The sequence below is a fragment of the Emys orbicularis genome, chromosome 5 (assembly GCF_028017835.1).
Source record: "Emys orbicularis isolate rEmyOrb1 chromosome 5, rEmyOrb1.hap1, whole genome shotgun sequence".
In the NCBI taxonomy this organism is placed as follows: domain Eukaryota; kingdom Metazoa; phylum Chordata; order Testudines; family Emydidae; genus Emys; species Emys orbicularis.
The window spans coordinates 12,641,750-12,668,885 of record NC_088687.1 but is presented as its reverse complement, the minus strand read 5'-3'; the positions used below and the strand labels follow the sequence as shown (position 1 = coordinate 12,668,885).

General features: G+C 40.8%; 1 protein-coding gene across 1 annotated transcript; it reads left to right on the top strand.

Annotated features, from left to right (window-relative positions):
* The first annotated feature begins 1,093 nt into the window (after positions 1-1,093).
* Positions 1,094-20,468, top strand: LOC135879194 (albumin-like). Its single transcript, XM_065405099.1, has 14 exons — positions 1,094-1,178; positions 2,557-2,617; positions 3,581-3,713; positions 4,824-5,038; positions 6,051-6,183; positions 7,583-7,680; positions 9,994-10,123; positions 12,430-12,644; positions 13,218-13,350; positions 15,433-15,530; positions 15,913-16,051; positions 16,894-17,117; positions 18,955-19,087; positions 20,415-20,468. Exons 1-14 carry the CDS (start codon positions 1,094-1,096, stop codon positions 20,466-20,468), a joined length of 1,851 nt encoding a protein of 616 aa, XP_065261171.1.
* The last annotated feature ends 6,668 nt before the right edge of the window (positions 20,469-27,136 follow it).

Below are 27,136 nucleotides of genomic sequence, written 5' to 3'. Positions count from 1 at the left end.
TGTATCACATCAACCTGTGATATTTTTCTTTAGCCAAATAGAAAATCAGATTCACCAGCAGCTCTGACTTCTTTCTGCTACTCTACTCATGCAAAGCAACCATAAATTCATCTTAAGTGTCCAGTGTATGTCTGTCATTGGAGCAGCGCAAAGCATCTGTGTGTGCTTCCTGATGAGTCTGGTACCTCATCTTTTATAAAAAAATTAATTTTAAAATAATTTATTAGATAGCTGCAAGTATGGATTACTTTCTGAACTTAATACTCCTAGCTAGCCAAACCATTACCTGCACACCATTAGTCCAGATTACTTTTGTATAAATATTAGCTAAGAATATACATGGTTATGGGATTAGGCTAAATGATACATTAATAAGATCCCTTGAATCCCTTTTATGTCATTTGAGAAGGTAATTTACACAAATCTTTTTCTGTCTGGGTGTTGGAAAGTTAATGAATTTACTAGGTCTTCAAAACAAAAAGTTATAGACTCATAGACTCATAGACTTTAAGGTCAGAAGGGACCATTATGATCATCTAGTCTGACCTCCCGCATGATGCAGGCCACAAAAGCTGACCCACCCACTCCTGGAATAATTCTCTCCCTTGACTCAGCTGTTGAAGTCCCCAAATCATGATTTAAAGACTTCAAGTCGCAGAGAATCTTCCAGCAAGCGACCCCTGCCCCATGCTGCGGAGGAAGGCGAAAAACCTCCAGGGCCTCTGCCAATCTACCCTGGAGGACAATTCCTTCCCGACCCCAAATATAGCGATCAGCTGAACCCCGAGCATGCGGGCAAGATTCTCCAGCCAGACCCTCCGGAAAATGTTCTCTGTAGTAACTTTTGATATCCCATCATTGACCATTGTTACTAATTATCAGTTCCAGGTCACAAACTTCATAAGCAAATAATTTTATCAAATTCATTTTTGGCAAGGATATTTCCCATTTTGTAATCTTCTTCAGGTCAGATGGAAAGTGTATGGTTAATCTTTTACAGACACCAGCTGAGAAGAGTATATTAATCAATGCTCTTTCCATCAGTCTTTCTACCATTCCCGAATAATTCATCCCCACAAAATAACCTGCAACCATGAAGTGGCTAGCATTTATTTCTTTTATTTTTCTCTTCAGTTTTGCTATTTCCAGAGATCTGAAAAGATCTGCTAGAGATGCAGGTAAGAAAGATCTATATTAGCTACTTGCTTTCATGCTGTCTTTGCAAACTTTGTATTTTATAATTGTTTTGGTGACTGGTTGAAGTTAATTTTGCAGTCTCATAACTGAACTTTAAGGGCGTGATCCAAAGTCAATGGAAATTAATGAAACAATTACCACTTACTTCAGTAGGTTTAGAATCACACCCCAAAAAGGAATGCAGAAATCACGTAATCTTAGGTAGGCCTGAAGCAGTATCCTTCCAGATAACGACTCTAGTAATTGCATTTTATCTAGTGAAAGTCTCTCTTTTACTTTCAGTTAGCATAATTGTTCTTCACTGTTTTAAAAAAATCACTGAATAGTGTGATTAGGACAGAATGGCTGCCAAGTTCCACCCCAGAGGTGGATATAGTGCAGTGGTAGATGAATGATTGTTTTATGCACACACCTTGCAAAGAGCTTTGGGATGAACAATGCTGTATAATCATAAGCTATATTCACTACAGATAGGCCAAACTGAAATCTTTTATATGATACTTCCACTCACTGAAGACAATGGTGATTTGCATACAGTGGAACAAGAATCCAACCCAACCTAGCTTTAATTTTGAGTTTGCAAAATAAAAACCCTTCCAACAGATCCCCAAACCAAAATGTATCGTCCTCAGCTCATCTCTTTTGTGAATAGTACAGTGGTTGTCATTGAAAGTCCACACTTACCAATAGTCATAGGCCTGGTCTACACTAGAAAATTAGGTTGGCATAACTATGTCGCTCAGGGGTGTGAAAAATCCACATCCCTGAGTGGCACAGTTATTCCAACCTAAGTCGCTGTGTAGACAGTGCTGGTCCATGGAAAAATTCTTCTGTTGACCTAACTATCACCTCTTGGGGAGGTGGATTACCTATGCAAATGGGAGAACCCATCCCGTCGGCATAGGTAGTGTCTACACTGAAGTGTAGACATACCCATACGAGTTATTTCCTATACTTGAAATAGGAACACACTTATGCAGTTAAACACTAAATCAGAAAAATGCTAATGGTGGGAATATTTTACTTAGGATAGATTAGCAATGTACGAGGCCAGGGTAGCCAATGGCAAGTGGAATAGATGGGCCAGATGAGATGAGGTTAGAGAGAGGGAGAATACAGGGTTAGCAGAAATGCAGGTTAGCAAGTGGTGGGATTTCTAAAGTGCTCAGAATTGGACTTTCTCTGATCCCACTGAAGTCAGTGGGAAAATTGCCATTGAGTTCAACAGTTAGGTTAATGCTGAACACGTTTGAAAATCCCACCCCAAATGCCCAGAATATATTCCCTATAGGGGCATGATTCTATACATAGCTAATGTAAAAAAAGATCCTCATTGTTCTCTTTTCTTTTTCCACTCAGAACACAAGAGTGAGATTGTCCACCGTTTCAACGATTTAAAGGAAAAGCAATTTAAAGGAGCGTAAGTGAACATTCGAGTTATGTTCTGTAGTGATAATCATCCTCATCATTTTACATTCTTAGTTGGCCAAAACCCCCCATCAAGATGAATCAATAGAATACACGAGACATATAAAAAAAGAATGTGATAGAAATGTTAGCCTTCTAAATGCCCAGTTAGATAATATATAGATAAAACTTGCTTGCTGAAGCAGTCACAATCCTACATTTGACTGATGCTCAGGGGTGAGCCACAGTATCATTGTCTGGCCTTGTGGCAACACAATACATTGCCCTTTGCAAGATTTAGTCAGAGTCCCTCAGTGACCCGCTAGGGCCTACAAGTAGTGTGGATGTGATTCCCTCTGGATGACTGAAGGAGTCACATTTATAGATCAAAAGGATGTTTATGTGAGACAAGTCAGCTTGACCTATGTGGTTTTTAGGCATGGTGGAGATAGCTGAAGATCTCAGAGAAGACCTCATCATTTAATAATGACAATAATAATTATTTTATAGCACCTACAGGTGTACTGGGTACAAGTTCCAGGAAACACACAGAAGAAAAGTCCGTGATCTGAGGCATTTATAGTCTGTGTCATGGTCTTGCTAGAGAAGTGTTAAGATAAACCATACACCAGGAAGAGGAAAGGACAAGGAAGGATACCGATTGTGGAAATATGATTATGTGGTTTCTCAGTTTAGGCGTCTGTTTGACATTTGAATGCATGATTTTTACTCACAGCCATTTGCACGATTGTGCATACAAATTTGTGTACACCGGTACTGAGGCCCCGGGAACATTTGGCCCTCACTAATTTTGTTGAATCTACAGCAAACTTCTTGCCTGCCTCTTTTACTCAGTGGTTCTCTGCCTGGTTACCATAGATACCAGCAATGTCTCTGAATCCAGAAGAAGACTAGCAATTCAGGGAAGTCCCCCCCCCCCTTATCTACATCTTTAAAAATATGCTTTGTGTTTCAGTGCCCTGATCACATTTGCTCAGTATCTCCACAAGTGCCCTTATGAAGAGATAGCTAAACAGGTGAAGGATGTCGTGGATCTTGCACACAAGTGTGTTGCCAATGAGCAGGACCCAGAGTGTTTGAAACCAGTGGTAGGCAAAGAGTCCATTGTTATTATGATTCTTCTCTGTTTACACTGCAAATACAGCATTATGATAAAACACTCAGTAGCAGTCTTTAATAGCAAACCAAAATCACGTATTGGTTTTTCATCACAAAACTTTAAGACTCTCAGGTTTTGATACTGCTAGCGAGCTACTCTCCATTGTATATATATTCTGAAACATGGCGCTTGATTCTCTTACATTTTGAGAGTGGGATTTCCAAAAGCATCTAAATGACTTACGAGCCTATGTTCCATTCATTTTCAGTGGGATGCAGGGTCTTAAGTCTTTGCTCAGATTTTCAAAGATGTTTAGGTGTCTAAAATGCATATAGGTATTTAGCTTATGTAGGCATTTTAGAAAATCCCAGTAGTAGGCACCTAAGCAAGTTAGGTGTCTCTATGCATCTTCAGGTACTTAAATAACTGATCTGGCCCTTTGGCACTTTTGAAAATGTTTAGCCTGAGTGCATTAAATTTCCACAGATGCTTGCCCAGTCAAGTCAATCCCAATTTGAAAACTACTGAATTCTGAATGCTTTGAAATTTGGAAGCAGACCTGAATTTTGCAATTTGGGCTCAGCCATATTAACATATGCTCATAGGCAGCACTATAGTTAATGTGCCAGTTTGGGACTGTATTCTAGCTGATTTTAACTGGTAATTCAACTAACAGGAATCGTATGGCTTCATCTCAAAGGCTGCCCAAATTGATATTTAACTAAAGGAATAATAATTGCTTCCCAAATTCACCCACATATGCTCATTGACTTCAGTGAGGCTACCTGCATAAGGTGAGCGGGATTTGTTCTACAGCCTACTAAGTCAAACCTCCAGTGAATCTATCCCAATAATAAAGCATTAAAATGGTCAAAGTAATATAAATATAGGACCAGATTATCAGGTGATCTCAATTGGCATAACTCTAATTAAGTCAATGGAGCTATGTCAGTTTATACCAGGTGAGATTCTGGCCCATGAATTCTAATTGTTTTCAGATTAGATGTAATTTATAAAAATCTAGATGACTGAAAATTTACATCAGACATTCCATGAGCAACCTTAACTCTGACCCTACTCAATGTATTTTCCCCTACAGCCTACTATTGTCCTGGATGAGATCTGCAAAATAGACATGCTTGGTGAAGCATATGGTGAAATGGCCAACTGCTGTAGAAAAGCCGACCCTGAAAGAAATCAGTGTTTCCTGTCATTCAAACATTCTGATCCAGGGTTCCTTCCTCCATATCAAAGACCCGAGCCTGAAGTAATGTGCAAGAAATTCCAAGAAAACAAAGAGTCGTTTATGGCACAGTAAGAACATTGATTTTATATTAGAGATTTTTAGTTGTGGAGAAAAGCAGTATTCACCATGCTGCCTGTGCTATACTGCCACACAGGAGCACATTTTAGAAAAATTGCCTCTGTGCATGTGGAAACGGCTGCACACATCCATTGTGAACACTAGACTATGTCACTTATGCAGCTTTTAGAATATACAGCTGGTCAAAATTTGAAATTTTAATGAAAATTTTCACTGAATGTAGTTACTAGACTGGATTGAATTTTTTCATTTGAGAATGTTTAAACTTAAAAATGATCTTTTTATCAGAAACATTTCAGGAATTTTCTTTGAAATCTTGATTTTTGGCAAACTTCCCCCCCCCCCTTCATTTCTGGTTTTTGGATTTCTCCTCCTTCCCCCCACCCCTCCCTTGTTCCTTTTCCCATTTTGTTACTGAAGAGAGTCAGTGAAATGATAAAAAGAGAGCAAAAAGTTGCTCCCCCCAAAAAACCTCTTAAAAAGGGTTTTTGTTTATTTCCCTTAAAAAAAATATCAGGGAATTTTGAAAGTTTTGCCCCCCCCACCCCCAATAAATAAATGAATGAATGAATGAATGAATAAAGAATGTTAACAAAAATCTGAGCAGCTGAAAATGTAAGGAGTTCACACAAAATCTGCAATCCAGCTGAGTGTTTCCTTTGTGATCAGAACTCCATCCTGAGCATGTATCGTTGGTAGTTACCAGAGCTAGAACTGGTTTGTTTTAGTATAGAATTGTTTCATAGAATCATAAATTATCACAGGGTTGGAAGGGACCTCAGAAGGTCATCTAGTCCAACCCCCTGCTCAAAGCAGGACCAATCCTCAGACAGATTTTTGCCCTAGATCCCTAAGTGGCCCCCTCAAGGATTGAACTCATAACCCTGGATTTAGCAGGCTAATGCTCAAACCACTGAGCTATCCCTCCCCCAAATGCTTTGTATAGACTAGAGGCTATTTGTTGTTGGTTGTAACACATGTTGTTTTGTATTTTTTTTTCAGTCACATCTATGAGGTCTCAAGACGGCACCCGTTTCTTTATGCCCCCACAATCCTTGCTCTGGCTGTTGACGTTGAGCATGCAATTGAACACTGTTGTAAAGAGGCCAACGCTGGTGTTTGCTTGGATGAAAAGGTATTCAGATTTTCAGTGTGAAAAACCAAATATTGCTAACTATTCAAAAGTTTCCTTCTGATCTTAACTGCACTTCTGTTTATTGAACAATTTTAACCTTAAGAGGACACAATCAAATCTTGTTTAATAACATTTTTAAAATAATGTTGTTCTGTCAATTATCCCAGAATCTCTAGGAATCTTGAAATTAAAATCTGTCTCTCTCTCTCCCCCCCCGCCCCCATCCCTTATATCTGTATACACTAATCTGTGGGGTTTTTTTTTAAAGCAATGCACACAAATGACAGATGACTGGCATTTAATTTAGTGGTGTGTGAAAACGGAAGGGGAAATAGTTGTCGTTATGCTCCAGGTCATCTAATTGCCTGGAAAGTTTGCTTTTTGTGAAATTTTCATCAAGTGGGTGGCTTCATGCAGCAAAATGTGTGTGTGTGTGGGGGGGGGGGGGACGGAAATCACAGTTTTGCATGTTTGTGTGTGAAAGCTGATCTTCCTCTGAATAAATACTACCTGACCTCTCACAGAAAACTGCTCATGAACGACTCAGTATGTTACAGAGGGTTGAAAAATTTCATATTTTGAAATGTCATGATACAAGTATATATTTTTACCATCAAAAATTTTGCCAGAATTTTATCCCTTTTCCAACCCATTCTGTCAATCCGTGATCATTATTGCTCAGCTGTACTAAATATGGGCAATATACATTCCTTAGGAAAAAAATCACATGCTTATTGCCTGGGTCTAGACCGTGATGGGGCAGCATGCAGTACAGCGGTGCAAGGGGGAGTAAGAGACACCTTAGGTCCAGGCATGCAAGGGTAAGCAGTCACTGTACTTCCTGCCCTGAGCAGATAGGACGTGAAACAGTAACAGCTTTGGTTCTGCTTTCTTTTCAACTACATGCGCTCTCATGATTTGGCACCGGTACGGACCAGTAGCAGAGTATCTCCCTTGACATACAGTTTGTGGGGAAGTTACAATCTAGCCATTAACCTACTTTTAGAATGCTATGGGCCAAATTCTGCCTTTACTAATACTCAGACCCAATGACTATTCACTCCCAGTTATTTCAATGTGGCGGGTCAGGTGGCACAGAGAGCAGCACACAATCTTACAAGCATAGGGCTGTGTAGTCCCATTCAAATCAACAGAGCTATTTGCAGAGCAAGGTGCTTCTTACGGAGGAGGCGAGTAGCAGAATTTGGGTGTATAATACACCCCCCTACACGATAAAGGGCTGGGGCTAAGGATTGCATAATGAACTCTAGCTTTGCTTGGACTTTTAGTTAATCAGGAAAGAGCGCTTTGTGTTTCTAAACTGGCGCTGCCAGCTTTTTCTTTTCTAATCCATCAAATGTGATCATTTCGTTTGACAATGTGCTTGTTATTACTCTAGCTCCCTTTGATAAAGGAAAGAGTCCTACTTCTGAGCAAGAAGAACACCTACAACTGTGGAATCCTGAAGAAGTTCGGAGAAAGAACTTTCCAGGCAGAGTAAGTCTCTGACCCCTATTTTATAATAAAAATCGAGTGGTTGTCCTAAGACCTGAAGCTACATCAGAGAAAAGCATCAGAAACAAATCAGTAACTTGTTTGCATGTGCTGAGTTTGATGCTCCTCCTTATAATAAATGTGGAGGTGCTTTTTGCAGAAGGAATAGCTAGCACTGACAGCCATTCTGAAATCCAGTGTAAAGATCAGGCCAGGCAAGCGTTTTCCCAATTATGGGCCAGTTCCTACTGTGCTTCTCTGCTAAGCTCCCATTGATTTCAGTGTATAATAGAATTGTGGGTTAGTTTTAGTATATTGACACATAATAAGGAAGAGTTATATATTTTACATTGACGGTGAATGTTAGTGAAAGGCTAGCCACATGGGCTAAAGATAGATTTAACCATCTCGCCCAACTGTTTGCTCAGATATGGGTTGCATAATCTACCTTTCTTCAAACTCTTTATATATATATGATGGGAACTTTTGTAAATGACAAAAATAAATTAATCAATCCAGACAGGGGCAGCATCAGCCTCTTCCTGGGGGGGGGGGGGGGGAGGGTGAGAAGGGTGGCTGAGGTGGGCTAGACAGAAAATTGGAAGGGCTGCACCTCCCCTTGAGGCCCTGGCCCTCTCCGTCATCCCATCCCCTGCTCCTCCTTAGGTAAGTGTTAGCTCCACCTCCCCCCGCCAGATGCCCCACCCAAGTTGGAGGCCAGAAGCTGGAGCTGGGTAGTGCTGGAGGGGTTAGGGCAAATTTTGGAGTGCCTATAGCCACCACAACCCCCTTCTAATGCTGGCCCCTGAATCCAGAGCCTGTTCCAGAAGACAAAAGGGAGCTCCATCCACAGCAGAATTGTAGTTCAGTTGCAGATTTATAGATTTTAAGGTTCGTAGGGGTCCTTCTAATGATCTAGTCTAACTTCCTGCATAACAGAAGAGACAGATTACACCCAGTAATTCCTGCAAGTATCCCAATAACTTGAAGTTGAACTAGTGCATTTCTTTTAGATGAGCCACATGCAGCCCATTTAAAGACTCCCAGTGATGAAATATTTACCTCAATATTTATTTACCTGCGTAATTTAAAGCAGGGTGGATACAATTCAATGATTAAAAAATAAATTGTATTTCATTTCATACAAGTTTTTAAAAATAATCCTATTTGAAATTATGGCATCTTATGTTAAAGCCTAAATGTATTATAATCTATTAAAACATTTAGATTAAATAAAATATATATTAAGCAGTACATGGCTGCTGCCAAGATTTTAAGAAAGTCAAGCCACTCACTTGGTAGGAGTTATGAGATAAGAACCTGGAACCAGTTTGTTGAAAAATTTAACCAAGAAATTACAGCAGAATCCTTTTCTATGGGTGCAGAGAGAATATTCTTTTCAGTTCAGTTCACTGACTAGTCATTTAAAGTTAAGATGCCAATGGGAGTTAAAAAAAACCCCAAACAAACAGCAGAAAAGCTTGTTTTCCTCTTCCAATCTATGAGCAGAAATGAGGCATGAGAGAATGAGATAAATAAAACTAATGATTTTAGAACTAGTATAACTAAAAAACAAGGTAAAATGCTGTTTTTGTGCATTTAACTGAATTTGAATTTCCACCCAAATAGAGCTTGACACAAATCACAAGTACAAAATTAATCAGCTTCTTGTAAATAAGAAATGCATCATTCACCATTTTTAACAATCAAAAATGTGAAAATTACCATTCTGAATAAATGTAAATTTAGCTATATAATTGCTTAAATAAATGTGTATAGATAAAGTTATCCTCCTGGTTAGTCAGACGATGACCAAGTTTAATGTAAATGCTATACACCTCTACCCCGATATAACGCTGTGCTCGGGAGCCAAAAAAATCTTACCGCATTCTAGGTGAAACCGCGTTATATCGAACTTGCTTTGATCCGCCGGAGTGTGCAGCCCCGCCCCCCCGGAGCGCTGCTTTACCTCATTATATCCGAATTTGTGTTATATCGGGTCGCGTTATATCGGGGTAGAGGTGTATTTGGTTACAAATCAACGTGTTTTAATGGTTATCAGCCAATGAGACTTTCTTTAGGGGTAGGGTGGAAACGCTAAAAAAGTACAAATACAAAATAATATGAAAATCACTGATTTAATTCAAGCTCTTCTGTTTGCTGATTTAAGTCACAATTAAAATAAATGATTTAAAATTGCTTTATTTAAACCAATCCATCATGATTTAGAGTAACCTAAATTGTAGTGACTTGCAAGTTTCATTTTCAATACAGAGCTTTAAATCAGACATTTTTCTGATGTTTTCCCCTTTATAGTGTTCTTGCTATAATTAGCCAAAAATTTCCTAAGGCTTCATTTCCAGAGATTCAGAAAATTGTAAAGGAGATCACACATCTCCATGTGGAGTGTTGTGCTGGCGACATGATCGAATGTACAGATGACAGGGTAAGTTACGTTGCTTTTGCTTAGTGTTGACATATTTGAAAAAAACAGAACATGGCCTGTTCACTTACAGTGATACACCTACACACTCTTGGATGGTTGGCTCCTCAGCCCTTAAAATGTCAGAGCTGGATCCTCAGCTAGTGTAAATTGGGCTAGCTCCACTGACTTCAGGGGAGCCAATTTACACCAGCTGTGGGTCTAACCACTACATTAAAAGAAAATTAAGGTTGCAAAGTCAAGCATTCAAAAAAGTTAGGAAATGCCAGGAATAAATTTGCCTGTGCCACCTTAATTTGGCCTGCTTGTGTGCATGTATTATAATACAGTCTTTAATTACGTGACACTTATAGTTTTTCCATGTTAATATTTTTTAACATAGTTTGTCATATTGGATTGGAACCTTTAGATTCACCACACAGACCTCTGCCACTTGAGTTTATGGAGTAACTGATAGTAGTAATAGGTCATTAATCTCTATGTGGGGGAATGGGATACTTTGCCAGTGGGTTTCATTGATATTTGCTGATAGTGGAGGACCAGGGAGACTCAGAGATCCCCAAGTTTGATACCTTTTACCCTGCCCCAGCCCTGTGTTTACCCCACCACTGGCTCCTTGTCCCAGCCCCATTCTCCTCAACTAGGTTAGACTTAGTCTCCTCTCCTCAGGCTTCTGTTCCAGTCTCTCCACTCCTAATCTTCACCGCTCCCAGTCTTCCTTGCCCCAATCTATTCCTGCAGCCCTCCCCCTCAACAGCAAGGTCCCCTCTGCTTCCTCCTCCACACTGCATGGGTGCCAGAAGAGTGGTCATTGAGAGCACAGGACAGACAGGCTGCCTGCTCTCAGTTCCACCCGAGTCTGTAGCAGCCATTACAGGGAAAGTCTGGCTTCACTCCTATAAATCTGGGCTGGAGTGAACATGCGCAGTTGCTGTGTGGGGATGGCACATGCACAATGAGGACAGATTTTTCAGGTTTTAAACAACTAAAACTATAGCAAGTCTCTACAGAGCACGGGAAAACTGCAATTTCTCATAGGTTTATAACTTGGCCAAATTTAGGCCAATTTTCACAGAGATGGCAAAATGCACTTCCTTGATACAAAGGCCATGCCCCTGCCAAATTTCAAGTCTCTGCATCAAAGCATAGGGAAACTAAAGCTTTCCAAAGAGGAGGTCACCAGAATTATTTTAACCTTGCGTTTCAATGTCTATTTCCCTAGCCTTGTTCTCAGAAACTCCTACACAGTTTGGGCTGAAATTTTCCAGCCACATTCGGCCTGAAGCAGACCCCTGGCATGGGAAACATCACCCAACAGTTAAAGTTTGGCAAAGATATAAACAACTGAAAACAGGATGGGAAGGGTTGGGCAAGCTTAATAATAAGCTGTACTACCAGCCCCTGTAGAACGCTGGCCATAGCAATGTCTGGTTATCCTGCAGCATTCTAGGGCGTTCTAGCAATTTCTTAACAGAAAACTCTTGTCTTCACCATGCATACACAGTTCTGTAATTCAAATTAAGGTGTGCAGAGAGGTAGGGAGGATGCTAACAAGTCAGCTGTTCCTTGTGTATGAGGTATTTATGCATCATTTGTTAGCCCAAATTGTTAAGTAGGCTCCAAGGATCAATCTAGCAATCCTTACTCAAGTAGTGCCATTAAACTCAATGGGGTAACTCACATGAGTAAGGATTGCAGAACTGGTCCCTAAATGTGTGTGAAATAACTATGTTATAGTGCCCACCCATTTCAGAGTGATGGGCAGATTTCAGACCTGTAGGCAAGCTGTGCCACAGGGCTGACTTTCTTCTTCTGTGGGGTTTTTGCATGTAGTGGCTCCTTGTAGTGGCTGACATGTCTTGTATTAACAGAAAGAGATCAGGTGGTTGAAAGGGTAAAGTGGCAGCCCCTTGTGTCAAGGTGCTTGATGATTTCTGCTACCTTTAGCAGACTGTTCACCCCCTCTAGCTTTCTAATGACAAAGGAAGGGACAACATCACCCCGTGCTGGCCCAGGGAGCGTGGCAGGGGTGCCATGGCTCCAAGCAGGTTTCAGCAGATGCCTACAGCTGGAACTCCATTAGCTCTGCTTGCTCTTCACTAGGCAGAAAGCAGCCTAGTGGAGTTTTGGTTGTAGCCTCCTGAAAAACTGTTTCCCCTCTCTAGTGAGTCTTCCATTTCCTTAGCAAATTGGCAAGCCCGGCTCTGACTTTGGCCTCAAAACTGTAAAAAGAAAAGCAACTGGGAAACTAAAAATAAGTAGTTGCTTATAAAGGCCTTTTAACTGACACAGTATCATTCCTTTTGCAGATAGAGGTTGTGAACTATATCTGCTCAAAACAAGACGTCTTCTCCAGTAAAATAAAAGATTGTTGTGAGATGCCAGTGGTGGAACGAAGTGAGTGTGTTGTTAGGGCAGGGTTTGATGACACACCTGAAGGCTTGCCCTTGCTAGCTGAGAAGTACGTAGAGGACAAGGAGGTGTGCAAACACTTTGCTGCAGAGCATGATGTCTTCATGGCAGAGTACGTATAGCAAATGTCGTCATGTGTTCTTGCTGGTGACTTCTCTGAACTATGTCATTTTACACCACCTGAGGATATGTCCTGCAGAGTATTGTAATCAAGTATGTAATGGAGAGATTCCTTTGTCTGGTCCTTTAAGTGGCTGACCTATCACTTATGGCATCTTGAAATTCTATCCATTTTCCTCTATTGTAATTCCCATATTTTGTGACACATTGTATTTACCACCATCCTTCTGAAGATGAATTGCAGATCATCAGTGCCCCTCTTCAGTTTGTCAGTGGCATGAGATTTCTTTACATTCAGGAGTTCCATGTGCTTTGTCTGTAATATCTGATTTTAAAAGATTTTTGGCCCTGGGCCGCAGCTCCTCCATCAGCAGCCATGTTGACAGACTGTTCTTATAGAGCCAAAAACTGTACTCTATTAGTCAGGCTGCTGCTCCTCCACCCATGCACAGGAGAACTGTATCGAAACTGGAAAAAATTGTACCCATGACAAGCATGTAACCATGTTACTTGTTAGAGGCTACTATAGTCTTAAACTCTAATGCTGGCAGTTTTCATGTTACAGATTTCTTTATGACTATTCGAGAAGGCATCCTGAGTTCTCTACTCAGATGCTTTTGCGGATTGCTAAGGGATACGAAGCCATCCTGGAAGTATGCTGCAAAACAGAGAATCCTTCTGAATGTTACAGTCACGCAGTAAGTTCTACTGTTCAATCACACATAACAGGAAAACATTAGAATGTTTTGGTGACAAATTCTCATGAGTTGATGGTGACCAAAGGGATTTGGATGGGATTCTGATGGTTAGGGATTTACTGGGGATTAATAAAGGGGATTAGTTGAGATTTACATAGATGACGTAGCATTTCTGTGTTTGTCATTCATGACGAGTACCTATGCTTTCCTGGAATGAATGAACAAACAATTAGAGTAACTCCATAAGGCACCCCGAGCCTATGTAAAATGACTAAGATCATTAAGTTAAGTTCTAATGGACATGTATGCACATCAAAAAAGCAACCTCATAGGGTACGTCTTCACTACCCGCTGTATCGCGAGTAGCAATCGATTTATCCGGGATCGATATATCGCGTCTCGTTAAGACGCGATATATAAATCCCCGAACGCGCTCACCGTCGACTCTGGAACTCCACCAGAGCGAGCGGCGGTAGCGCAGTCGACAGGGGAGCCGCGGCTGTCGATCCCGCGCCGTGTGGACCCCAGGTAATTCAATCTTAGATACTTCGACTTCAGCTACGCTATTCGCGTAGCTGAAGTTACGTATCTTAGATCGATCCCCCCCAGTGTAGACCAGCCCATAGAGACATCTTATATGTTAACTTCTGCAGAAGGGCTAAAGATTCAGCGAACATGGAGAATGGATAGTTCTGTCATTCCAGAAATGGTCCCTCAAATTGAGGGTTAAGGCAAGTTAGTGGAACAGCATATGTTGCCACTAATTTTGTTGTTCTCTTTTTATCCATTGAACAATCTCCAAAGTTAAAAGCCCTGTAACTTTTATTAGCACTAAATTGGTTTAATAAAGAGATTAAAAAAAATACTACATACAAGATGTCTGGAGTTTTGTTTTAAGTCAAAATGTTTCCCTTCCCAACATCAATGGATGGATTTGAATCCACTTTCAAATCCTATGCTAACATAATAGGACTAATGGCAGCAATGGCAGTGGCTCCAGTGAGGATCAGGGCCACATTGTACTAATGTATATAAAACAGTCTCTCTCCCAAAGAGCTTACCATTCAGTGAGACAGTCTAACTAGACAGAATGCAAGTGGATTTGTTAGAAGGTGACAACTTGCATAAGCTCATTTTACAGTGCTAGTAGAGTCAAATGCTGGAAGATGAAGCTATACAAATTTAAACTGAAAAGAAGTTGCAATTTTTGCAGTGAGAATAATTAGCTATTGGAATAATTTACATCCTTGGGTAATAGCTTGCTAATTACTTGAAGCCTTTTAAACAAGATTGGATGTCTAAGATATGCTCTAGTTCAACCACAAGTTGTTATACTTAATGCAGGAATTACTGGGTGAAACTCTATACTTGTGATAGGCAGGACATCAAAATAAATGGTTATAATATTCTCTTTTATCCTTAAAATCTGTGGCGCTATGATTTTGCAAACCTGGACAAAACTGCATGAAAACTAAAGCAGTGCACAAACACTTTTTTCCATTTAAAACCCACCAATTTGCTTCTATAGCATTTGTGAACCTTCTGTTCACTTTTCACAGATATCTGTGTGAGCAAAAATATTTTCACAAGAATGTTCATAGACAGACGATGTATACTGTCTAAATGAACATTCACACTACGAGTTATGGGCATCATGAAATAATTCTGAATAATGAACAAATTCCTACAAGTCAAAGGTCATTCTCAAGAGGAAGGACGACAGAGTGGTTAGGGCAGTAGTCTGTGACTCAGGATATCAGATTCAGTTCCCTAGTCTGCCACAGACTTGGTGCATGCCCTTGAGCAAGCCACTTAGGCTGCCTGTGACTCAGTTTCCCATCTGTATATTGAGAATATTTTCCAACTGCACAGGTGTGTTGTGAGGACAACTACAATAACGACTGCAAGGGTCTCAGATGATGGTGATGAGGGCCATAGGTGTACCTCAGAAATGATAGAATATTTATGAATAGAAATGGCCTAAATGGGATAGACAGGAGTTTCTTTGTGAGTTGGGTGTACTCTCTAATGAGAGCCTTAGATAGATAACCTGCCTCTAATAAGGATTATATTTACTTGCAGGAAGAGAAACTCAGGAGTCACATCCAGGAGACTCAGGAAATCGTAAAAACTAACTGTGATCTCCATGCCAGCTTGGGAGAAAATGGCTTCCTAAAAGCGTATGTTTCTTTGTTTTGGAGTGGTTCCATGTTTATCCAGTGAATGGTCAGGATTTTGTAAAGGTGAAATTCTCCAGACCCAAATGAATAAGACAAGGGTACAATTTAACCATTAGTGTTTGTTCAACTGGCCGTGCAGACGATGCCATTATTCCAATTAAGAAGAAGAGTTTTTAGAAGTTATGGTATGAACAGGAATGTAGGCTTCCATAGCACACGTAATGGTAGGCTCATTGCTGCTTCTGTTACTACAGCTAAGAATGCAAAAAAATTAGTTCAGCTTTAGACAGATCTATTTGTACTTCATTGAACAGCCCTATCTAGGTGCTTTATTTAAAAATTTTCTTCACAGTTGAACAATCTAGAATATTTTTTATTTCAGTATCCTTGTCCGCTACACCAAGAAAATGCCTCAGGTGTCACCTGAAACATTGATTGAAATCTCAAAGAAAATGGCAGCCGTTGGTAGCAAGTGCTGCCAGGAAACAGAATCTAGACGCATACCTTGTTCAGAAAGACATGTGAGTACATTTCTTTCTTTACCGTAGCTTTCTTTTTGATGTGTTTTCTGTGTACTGCACTTTTACAATGCTAAGTATTCTGCCCAAATGCAGAGAGCAGCAATTTTGTTCTCAAAGGTTCAACATCCTGTTAAGGAGGAAGTACACAGTATGCTCTCTAATGGAGACATTGGCCTACATATATATATAATTTTAAATAGAAGCCTAAAGTTAGGCTTCCAAATGCATAGGTGGAAATCTGCCCCATTTGCAATGGAGATGAGTTCCCCAAATGCTGGTTACCATGAAGACATCATGAAATAGGTTTTATTTGAAGGCAGTTTAAATATTTAGGTATTTCTGAACAAGGGTCTAGATCTGGCAGTGGGCTCATCTTACTGGGAAGCGATGCCATTTGTGAAACTAGCAAAGAGCACCCAAGGGGAGAGACCATGAACAAATTTCTTGTTTAACAGTCTGCAGAAGAAGACGCCATGTATATTTTAGAGCATAAGAAATTACATCACTTTTCTGGAAGATGGCTGCCTTCACAGCTAGGCTCAGAAATGCCGGTTATAAATCCTTTCCTGGTTACTGATTGTATGAAATGTTGAAGTCCTGAATAAAATTCTTTAGAAGGGGCAACTTTTGTCAGGGACAATCACTTGTCTAAGTCTGAGAAGTTCCAGAATGATTGAATGTTTTCATTCTGTTTTCATGGGAGCTCTGCTTAACAAGAAGTGAAAGCTGACAGCACCCCTGCCTATACTATGTGACATTAGGAACATGCATTGCTTTTATTAGCATTAAAGCTAAGAGTGCTGTGAACCTTGTTTTGTTGCTCTCCCTCATTCTTTGTTCAGCTGAGTGTGGTGATTCAGAAGATGTGCATGAGACAGGAGGCTACACCTATCAATGAAAAAGTCACACACTGCTGCGATGACTCATATGCTGACAGGATACCATGTTTCACCAAGATGGGAGTTGATGAAAGCTACAAGCCCCCTCAATTCACCCCTGAACTGTTCACCTTCCATGAAGATTTGTGCACTGCTCCTGCTGAAACACAGCAAATAAAACAGCTAACGTAAGATATCTGTTTGCTAATTCACAGCAGATTTTAGGATTAAGCTCTGATAGGGAAGGAGAGTCACAGTTTAACATAATTTTCCATATAAAGTGTAGTTGTAGCCATGTTGGTCCCAGGATATTAGAGAGACAAGGTGCGTGAGGTAGTATCTTTTATTGGACCAACTTCTATTAGTGAGAGAAACCAGCTTTTGGGCCACACAAAGCTCTTCTTCAGGTGTGGGAAAGGTACTCCCAGCAAAATGTAAGGTGGGTGAAACCAGACAATCACTACACTCTCAAAACAAACGAGAACAGGAAAATGATAAAACACAAAACACACCCTATCACCCGTGGGTGAACACTTTTCACAAAGTGATCACTCCATATCTGACCTCTCAGTCCTCAGCCTCAAAGGAAACCTGCACAATACCTTCAAAAGACGAGCCTGGGAGCTTCAATTCATTACTCTGCTAGACACTAAAAATTATGGACTGAACAGAGACACTGGATTTATGGGTGATTACAACAATCTGTAACCTGCTACCCCCCTCTTTTTGTCCTATGATTGCTAAGTGTTAATGGGCCACTCTACCTTGAATGGTCCCTTGCACATATTGTAACTGCTCATTTTTAAACAATCTGTTCCACCATGCATTTTGTATGATGCTGGGAGTACCTTTTCCAGTCCTAAAGAAGAGTTCTGTGTGGCTCGAAAGCTTGTCTCTCACCAACAGAAGTTGGTCCAATAAAAGATATTACCTCGCCCACACCTTGTCTCTAAAATTTTCCATACACAGTGAGGAATCATTTGCTACAATAGCACTATGGTAGCCTTACCAGCGAGTCGTCAACACATCATCATTTACTAATGGGATGAATTTTCTACCTAGCCAGGGCTTTGCAGCTACTATTTTCACAATTGGAGGCATTCAGTTACACCAACTGAGGATTTGGTGTAGAAATCAACGGACTATACCAGTATACCCCACCTGAGGATCTGACCCATTGCACTGAAACTTTGAGCAATAATTTCCAATAGTACAGTTAATTCACTTCACGGTCAACTCATGTAGCTTAGAAAAGCAACAAAGAGTCCTGTGGCACCTTATAGACTAACAGATGTATTGGAGCATAAGCCTTTGTTGCTTTTTACAGATCCAGACTAACACAGCTACCCCTCTGATACTTGACATCATGTAGCTTAGTTTTTTTTATTTTTATTTATTTATTTTTTTAAAGAGGAAGAATGTTCTGTTTTAGGATCCAGCAGCATGTGAGAGTGACTTTAGGCCAGTGATAACATCAGTAAGATGACATGGTTATTCAGCATGAGCCAATACATAGCTGTGCTATTCTAAGTAAAGGTGTTATTTTCTCTGAATACTAAAAATGTCTAAGTTGGCCAGTTTCACATAGGCATCCTAGCAGAGTTGGGTCTTAAAGAGGGACTTTGATGGTGGCTTTTTGCCTATCTGTGCAAGAAGTCTGTTCCAGACATAGGGGCAATGTTGCAAAAGGCGTGAAGGTGGTTGTGGGAGCAGGGGACAAACAGTGTTGTGAGGCTGGAGTTGTAGGTGAAGTGGCAGAAGCACAGGTGGTGGTTATTTAAAGTTTCCTCTGTATTATATTCCTCAGTATTATATTCTGCATTTAGGCTTGATCCAAAGTTCATTGGAATCAATGGGAAAACTCCCATAAACGTCACTGGACATCCGATCAGGCCCATATGGAGCATATTGTAAACAGGCCGTGGATCTGCACAGGAATCAGGGAAATGTGATGTTACAAATTGGTAACTCAAGTCACAATAACTAGCATTAATTTTACATTGCTGCATTTTGTGTTCGTTTCAGATTCCTTGTCAACCTCATTAAACTAAAGGTCACTGTCACAGGTGAACAGATACAGAAAATCTTTACAGATTTTACTGGCATGGTAGAAAAGTGCTGCAAAGCCGAACAACATGAGGCATGCTTTGGTGTAGAGGTATCTCACTATTTTCATGTATCGAGGGTATATTCTTGATTAAAGGAATGCATGGAGAATGTCAATATATACGTTTTAATCAAATGTTCAGCAACCTAGAATGGCTCTGTGTGTGAAAAAGCAATAATTTTGCCTAGATGATACACTCTACAGCAATATATATACATACGAGTGTGTGGGTGTGTGCGGATGTGTGTGTGCGTGCGCATAGAGAATTTATTTAATCTAAAAGATATGTTTAAATCTGCTTGAGCTTGCATCCAATATTTGCCTTATGCACTAAAGATTCTTCTAGGACATGCAAAATAGGAGCTTTAAGGATTACAGATTGCATCTGTATAATTGCAGAGAGGTCTGAATAATAACATGGAAAGAGGAAGAGCTGGGCAAATTATGTTCTGTGGACATTCATGCCAACTTTTAAACAAGTTTACTTTGACTAAGCCCTCCAACTCCTTTTGATTTTTGCTCTTGCTGAGTATTCAGGCAGACAATCACAGAGACTGTTAATTTTAAGCAAATATTGGAGAACAGTGTCAGAAAGCAATTTCCGCAAGTTCTAAGCTTTATGCTTATCCAGTCAGGAGACAGAAGTGTGCAATGTGACTTGTGTCCAGTCAAAACAGTTCAGATTTCAAAATTCAAAAATCAAATATTTGGAAAAAGCTACTTGGGAGCGACCTACTAAGAGTTATTCACAGAAATTGGAAAAATAATTTAAGACTCACAGACAACTCAGAGAAAGTATTAAAATTTGTCAAATATTCTCATTTTGAATTACACAGTTGGCTCTCATGACATACACCCTCCCTTTAAAATACTCCCCCATCCAATTTTAATAATGATTTATCATCTAATGCTACTTCTATTATCATCCATATATTTAATATGTTCATATGAGCATATAACGAATATAGAATTGGGGTATTTTAGACTAATTATGCATTTTATTTTTTACTCATTACTCAGATACCACATAAGTGGGTACATTAAAAATGCATGGAAATATTACAGGCAGACAAGATATTAATCTTTTGGAAATAAATTTTTATATAAACATGTTTTATCACTTTGAGTTTGCAGAATAAAGTATGAACTCCTGTAGCAAGCTTCTCCCAGGCATAGCTGCTTAATAATTAGGGCTGGTTGGCCACAGGTCTTCCAGTCCTTCGGGACAAGCCACCAGTAACAGGACCATTATAATCATCCCTCAAACCTCCTGTGTAACACAGACCATAGAATTTAGCTTATAGAAGCTTCCTGCTCAAATACTATGCAATTTCCTTTCTTTGATTCTCTCTTGTAAATATTTGTAATCTTTTTCCAGGATCCAAAACTGATAGCTGAAATTAAAGCCCTTTTAGGAATTGTCGGAGTCTAAAGCATTTCAGGTAACAGCAAAATTTATATATTGGGAGCTCTGTGCATTTAACTACTCAGAACAAATATGCTCATAATTTAATGTCAGATTTCTTCCTTGCTGTTATTTGTGTTACCATGGTGCCTAGGAGCCCTACTAATGGACCAGTATCCCATTGTTCTAGGGTCCTGTACAAACACAGAACAAAAAGGTGATCCTGGCCCCTTATGTATGTGGTTTTTGCTCTTACAGAGCCTGTGCCAAATTTTTCTTCCCAAATTCAGAAGGGGTTTTCTAATTACTCCTTTATCATCAGCAGCACTGTACATCTCCCCAACTTTGGCTAGCCCAATCCGAAGAATACTCAACATTCTGCTGAAAATCTAGGGTTCTTATCCTAAATGACACATACTGACAAAGAATCCTTCATAGTAATTTTCATACATTTCACCCTTTAGACCAGGGCAAAGATCAAGGCTGAGATTTTCAAAGGAACCTAAGGAGATGGGTGCCTAACTCCCCTAGGCTCTTTTGAAAACCCCAAACTATGAACTGTAAATCTCATTCATGATGCTGGCTTGTATTTGGACCTCTAAATCAGCCCAGATAGGTTAGTTGTGATAGCCATCCAACCATCATCAAGACTGAATATTGGTCAAGGCAAGAGAGAATGGATGGTCTTGGGGGTTAAGGCACTGAATTGGGATTTAGGAATTGGAAATCCAGTTTTTATTCCCAAATTGAGGGCAGATCAGTCTCTCCTTACCTTAGTTCTTCACCTGCAAAATGGGAGAAGTTCTTACGGTACCTCACTGGGATGTTAGAAGGATAAATTAATATTTGTAATGTGTTCAGATATTATGGTAACATGATCCATAGAGTATTAGAAACATGGTAGACCTGTCCAACTGCATATATAGTTACAGTATGATTCTCTACTGATCCCTTTACAACATGGCTAAATGTGGATTGTATCTTAACCCTGTTCCATGACTGGAGATAGAGCCTTGATCATGTCCACACAAGTTTTATTTGTGTTCTAACTGAGTTGGGGAGCTCTGTGCTTTAACTTGGTCTTCTGGCACAGATGTAGCTGTACTCAGGACATCCCTATGCTGAGCTGACAATGGAAGTCTGACTTACAACACTGAGAAGTATTATGGTCCCAATCCTACAAGGAGTTATTCACTTGCTTAACTTTGTGATGTGAGCAGTCCCAAATGATTTCATAGGGCAAGATCCTGCTCACATTCAAGTTAATGGAAAACTCTGATTGACTTGAATGGTACAGAATCAAGCACATAGTGTGTGAAGTTAAGCATGTGAATAATTCTGAGTACAGAGGCTCTGATCCTGCAATCTTAAACTGTATCCTTAAAAAACAAACAAACAAAAAAAACCACACCAACCAGATGATGTGAACAGAACTCTTAACTACCACACATGTACTTTCACAAATGGATGGTGTCACCTTTGGTTATCAGACAGAATTCTTGTGTGCAGTGTTGTTGTAGCCGAGTTGGTCCAGGATATTAGAGAGACAAGGTGGGTGAGGTAATATCTTTTATTGGACTGACTTCTTTGGTGAGAGAGGCAAGCTTTTGAGCTTATATAGCTCTTCAGATTTGGGAAGAGAAGAAGAGCTCTATCTAAGCTCAAAAGCTTGTCTCTCTCACCAACAGAAGTTGGTCCATTAAATATTACCTCACCCACCTTGTCTGTCATATACAATTACTGGTCGTTTAGATGTACATTTTAGTTTTACCAAGTCATCCTTTTTGTTTCTCCTTCTACCCAGGTCACCAAAGGAGAAAGGTGAAATTCATCTATGCAACTTCTCCTGTACTTTGCTTCGTGTCTCCCCCGACACTGACACGTGGTTTAGAATGCTGTTTTAAAAAAAATACTCAACGTTTTATGGACCACAGATTCTTCAGAAACTTCTCAGCTGTTAACAATAAAGACAAGTTTTAAAAAAGTCCTCATTGTCCTAGTCTGTTGATTAATTTTGTGATACAAAAAGTTTGCAACACTATAGTCAAATGGTTTCATACTGTAACACTTACATACTAGAGATGGATCCCCTTGACCCTTCTTTACCATCTCTTGTAAAATTTTAGTGTAATGATCATTATAATGAATTATTGCAATATTACGTTGGGCCAGATATTGAGACCCTTACCCCGGTCAGTAACACTAACTGAACTGTTCTATTGACTAAAGAGGCTATATGTGGAATATCAGGAGTTTCAGGTCAGGAGGGACCACCAGATGATTCTAGTCCAACCATTCTAGTCTAGTTAACATGAATAAAACTATCAGAATCTGGCCTTTTACAAAATAAACATTTTACATCAGTAAAGATGGCTCCTAATATTCCTAAGCTTGGGGAAAATTTGGATAAAGATCTGGATTTGCAGCTCATATATTTCTCTCTTAAACACAGCCACGGACAGCAAATGTGGTTTTAAGTTCAGAGATGCCTCATTCAAAACATACACTGTAATCAGTGCTCTTGCACGGCACTGAGTTCACAAAACTCTGTTCGACTGAAAACCATTGAAGCTTTACATTGTTCTTGTAAATAGCTGTGGACTAGTACATTTACTAGAACCCCTCTAGTCCAAGTTAATAATGTCACATGTTTTCCCATATGGGTCAGGCTAATATCTCTTTTGGAGACCCTCAACTCTGACATGTAACATGGGCAATACGACCTGCCTGTAAAACTGACCCTGACTAAAGTTCAGAAGCCCTGGTTCTTCACCTGATTAGGTTGCAAAGGACATGCCCAGGAGAGCAGTGAGACATTCAGTCAGATGATATTCAGAGACAAAGGCAGAACTGGTTGAAAATGTAAAAAGCAGATTCATGAATGAAAGCCTTGAGTCAAGGTCACTATTATTCATGGCTTCATGAGATTCTGTATTTAAGACTATGTATACAACCACAAGGTAGTCATGAAAAAGTGTTGCTGAATCCTGAAAGTTCCATGAGTTTGAGCACAAAATCATTATTCAGCAAAAAGTTTGTACCAGAAGTAAATTATTCACTCTTTGCTGGTCACTGTTTGTTGTTGTTGTTTCCTAGTTTAAGAAGTTTCAGCAGATGAATTCATACTGCAAACAGTTAATGGTCAAAGTGAACAGTTAGCTGACCACCCATAGGCTAACGATTGTTGATTTAGACTACTATTCGGTGCATGCCAAATATGTTCACAAAAGTCAGGATCCATTCATCAATGAGCCACAAACCGAAAGAAAAGCTAAATTCACAATGGATATTGTTTTTAGAGGTAATCCTGCCAGCTCCACACAGGGGAATTATTCAGATTTGGATGATCTTCAGTGTGGAACTATAAGGGCTATTATGTGTAGTGCAAGGGAGTGGGGTCAAATAGCAGTATCACAAAAACAGGCGGAGAGGACAGAAGGATGGAAGATTCTCATTTCTACATGTACGTACCAATACATTTCCCTGTGCAATGGCCCAGAATGCCCAAAGAGGGCTTTACATACCAGCACATGAGACTGGCTTGAAGATGGACAGCACTTGCATTAACTATTACTAGTGTTTATGCATTTAGGTGCATTACCAATTCTTGAGCCCTATTGATTTTAATTTGTGTGGAGCATTTCCCCAAAAACTTCTCGGAGGTAGGGTCCCCATGATGAACAGTTTGCTTATTCTTCAAATTTTCTCAGTGCTCACCAGCTGGGGATCATTCTGTCCCTTGCACCCTTTGCTGTGGGTCTCAGTTACCATGCATTTATCCAATTGCCTAGACTGACTTTTCTTCTGTTTGGCCCTCTCTCGGGTCAGAAAACAGGAGGCCATACCGGATCTGGTTGAGTTGTGCTTGGCACAGAACCAAACACGGGGCAAGGTGGTTTTATGTGGCCCCTGGGTTGGCTGAGTGGAGGCAGAATAGATCCAACTCCCAGCTTCTGTAAACTGCATTGCATTGAAGTTCCTGTTCCAAAATCTCTAGTCATTTCCTCCAAATGTCAGTGTGGCCAACACTTGTGATGTTATCCCACATCTCGCAATATTTGGTGGTGGGGTTTGAGCACCAGCTCTGGCAGACAAATGGCTTCATGAAAACCTCAGCTTTTATTTAAAAAATGAAAATAAAATAAAAGTAAAGCTTCTAGCCCTCATGATTGCATACATAACCTGAAAACAAGGCATGAGAGCACCCTGAAGGTTTGAAACCCAGGATGCAATTAATCCCCACCCCCCACACCAAATATTAAGCCAGTTTCATGATTTTTGAGGGCCAGGCCTATGATTTTTGAACGCTTGGGTTAGCAGTAATGCACACAGCAGGGCTAGTGCAAGGTAATGGAGGTTTCAGTCAGTTTTCCTGCCGTGTAACAATTCATTTCAGCACTCTTGGTGGTACATAAGTCTGCCTGAAAGCCACCATCCTTTTGTTAAGACTAACAGAGAAAAGCATGTCCCCAAAATTAGACCTAGGCTAAAGAAATAAGAACTCCTTGATCTAAGGGCAGGTCTTCACTACAGGGGGGAGTCGATTTAAGATACGCAAATTCAGCTACGCGAATAGCGTAGCTGAATTCGACGCATCAGAGCCGACTTACCCCGCTGTGAGGACGGCGGCAAAATCGACCTCCGCGGCTCCCCGTCGACGGCGCTTACTCCCACCTTCGCTGGTGGAGTAAGAGCGTCGCTTCGGGGATCGATTGTCGCGTCCCGACGAGACGCGATAATTTGATCCCCGAGAGATCGATTTCTACCCGCCGATTCAGGCGGGTAGTGTAGACCTAGCCTTAGTGTCTCAAGCTTGGGGTCCGGTGAATTCAAGTCCTTCAACTGAGAGAAAACAGGCTGCTTAGGATAGTATTTCAAACTAGGAACTGTCAGCAAGAACCTCCCAGCTCCTCTTCTCTGCATGGCAATGGAGGGCGAGAAGCAAGCTCTCAAATAGCCAGGTCTCAGGTTACTTATAGCCTTAAAGGAAATCACCAACAACTTGGATTGTGTCTGGAAGTGAACAGCAAGCCAGTACAGAGAAGAGCACAGGTGTTACCTGTTTACTGCAGCTCACGTCACTCAGAAGCATGCAGCTACATTCAGTAACAGAATGGGCGAGATCCTCAGCTGACTTAGCTCCATTAACTTCAGCGTGTGCTCAACAAGCCACAGCACATGGTTGGTATTGCCTAGACGAGAGGATGGGGAGCACGCAACAGCATCAAATCAGAGCATTCACCCAGCAGTTAAAGCAGCACCTGGTTATGGACCAAGAGTTCATCGGGGGTACATAGTTGGTACTGTGATAAAAAGAGAAGCAGGCACCGCCCCATGAAGACAGAGAGAACTCACTCAGAAGAACTGAGATTTCTGCATGTTTTAAACCTTGACCATGATTCCCATTTACTCTACAAGGGCTGGTCTACACTGGGGGGGGGGGAAATCGATCCAAGATACGCAACTTCAGCTACATGAATAGCGTATCCAAGATACGCAACTTCAGCTGCATGAATAGCGTAGCTGAAGTCGAAGTATCTTGGATCGAATTACCTGGGGTCCAGACGGTGCGGGATCGACGGCCGCGGCTCCCCCGTCGACTGCGCTACCGCAGCTCGCTCTGGTGGAGTTCCGGAGTCGACGGTGAGCGCGTTCGGGGATCGATATATCGCGTCTTAACGAGACGCGATATATCGATCCCGGATAAATCGATTGGTACCCGCCGGTACGGCGGGTAGTGAAGATGTACCCTTGTAAGGCAGCTTTGCACTCTGGCAGTGTAAATGGTCTAGCAGTGAGTGTAAAAGTAATTTACACCCATTTTAAGGCTTCTTTTTTGCTACCAGAATGGTATAAAGGGGGCCTCAGTGTAAATAGGAACCAGGAGCATTCTTTTCATCATGGGTAATGAGCACAGAGGAGTCAACTTTGGCAGGAAAGTTGGTCCAGCTCCTGCACTGTTATTAACAGCATGAGAAACCAGCTCAGTCCCCAAATGCTCAGGCCTCTAGAGACATCTAAGACACACTGGGCATTCAATAAGGTACTAACCTCGGCTAAACCAAAATAAGCCTCACTTAAACTGAAGTAAGAGTGTCCTCACCGGGGCGGATTGGTGTGACTTTCTCATGGAGATGAGGCGAAAGCCTCAGTGGAGTGTATTTGCCGTTTGTCTCTTTCAGCAGCCACCACGTTGCTGACAGAACGCAGAGCCTCCAGACACCATGGAGCGTTTGCAATCGGTGTATGGGTGACAAGATTTTGCACAGCACTTAGTGAGGAATTAAAATGGGAGACAATGGGATTGCACTGGTATTACTGAAGATGTAATTTAGCCTGCAGGATCTTTACTAATGTTTCGTTCACTGCATATACACAGAGTTAGAAACAAAACAAATTCTCGTTGTGAAAGGTTGCAGTGAAACGCTACTTTGTTTGTAAGAGTTCAGAACCCTCACACACACACAACAACCAAGTACAGACAGAGGCAGAGCAGGTCTATACTTAAAGCGGTGCAGCTGTGAAGGCACTGCTACACCAGCAGGAGAGCTTCTCCTGTCCGTGTAGTTAATCCTCCTCTGCAAGAGTCAGTAGCTATGTCAACAGGAGAAGCCATCCCATCAACATAGCGCTGTCTACACCAGGGGTTAGGTCAGTATAATTGCATCACTCAGTTTGTAGTGTAGACCTGGCCT

Excerpts from the sequence above, each read along its gene's own strand:
- LOC135879194 (XM_065405099.1), top strand. The coding sequence starts at position 1,094 with ATGAAGTGGCTAGCATTTATTTCTTTTATTTTTCTCTTCAGTTTTGCT. Across the intron at positions 1,179-2,556 it reads AAGATCTGCTAGAGATGCAG|AACACAAGAGTGAGATTGTC; the intron begins GTAAGAAAGATC and ends TTTTCCACTCAG. Across the intron at positions 2,618-3,580 it reads GAAAAGCAATTTAAAGGAGC|TGCCCTGATCACATTTGCTC; the intron begins GTAAGTGAACAT and ends TTTGTGTTTCAG.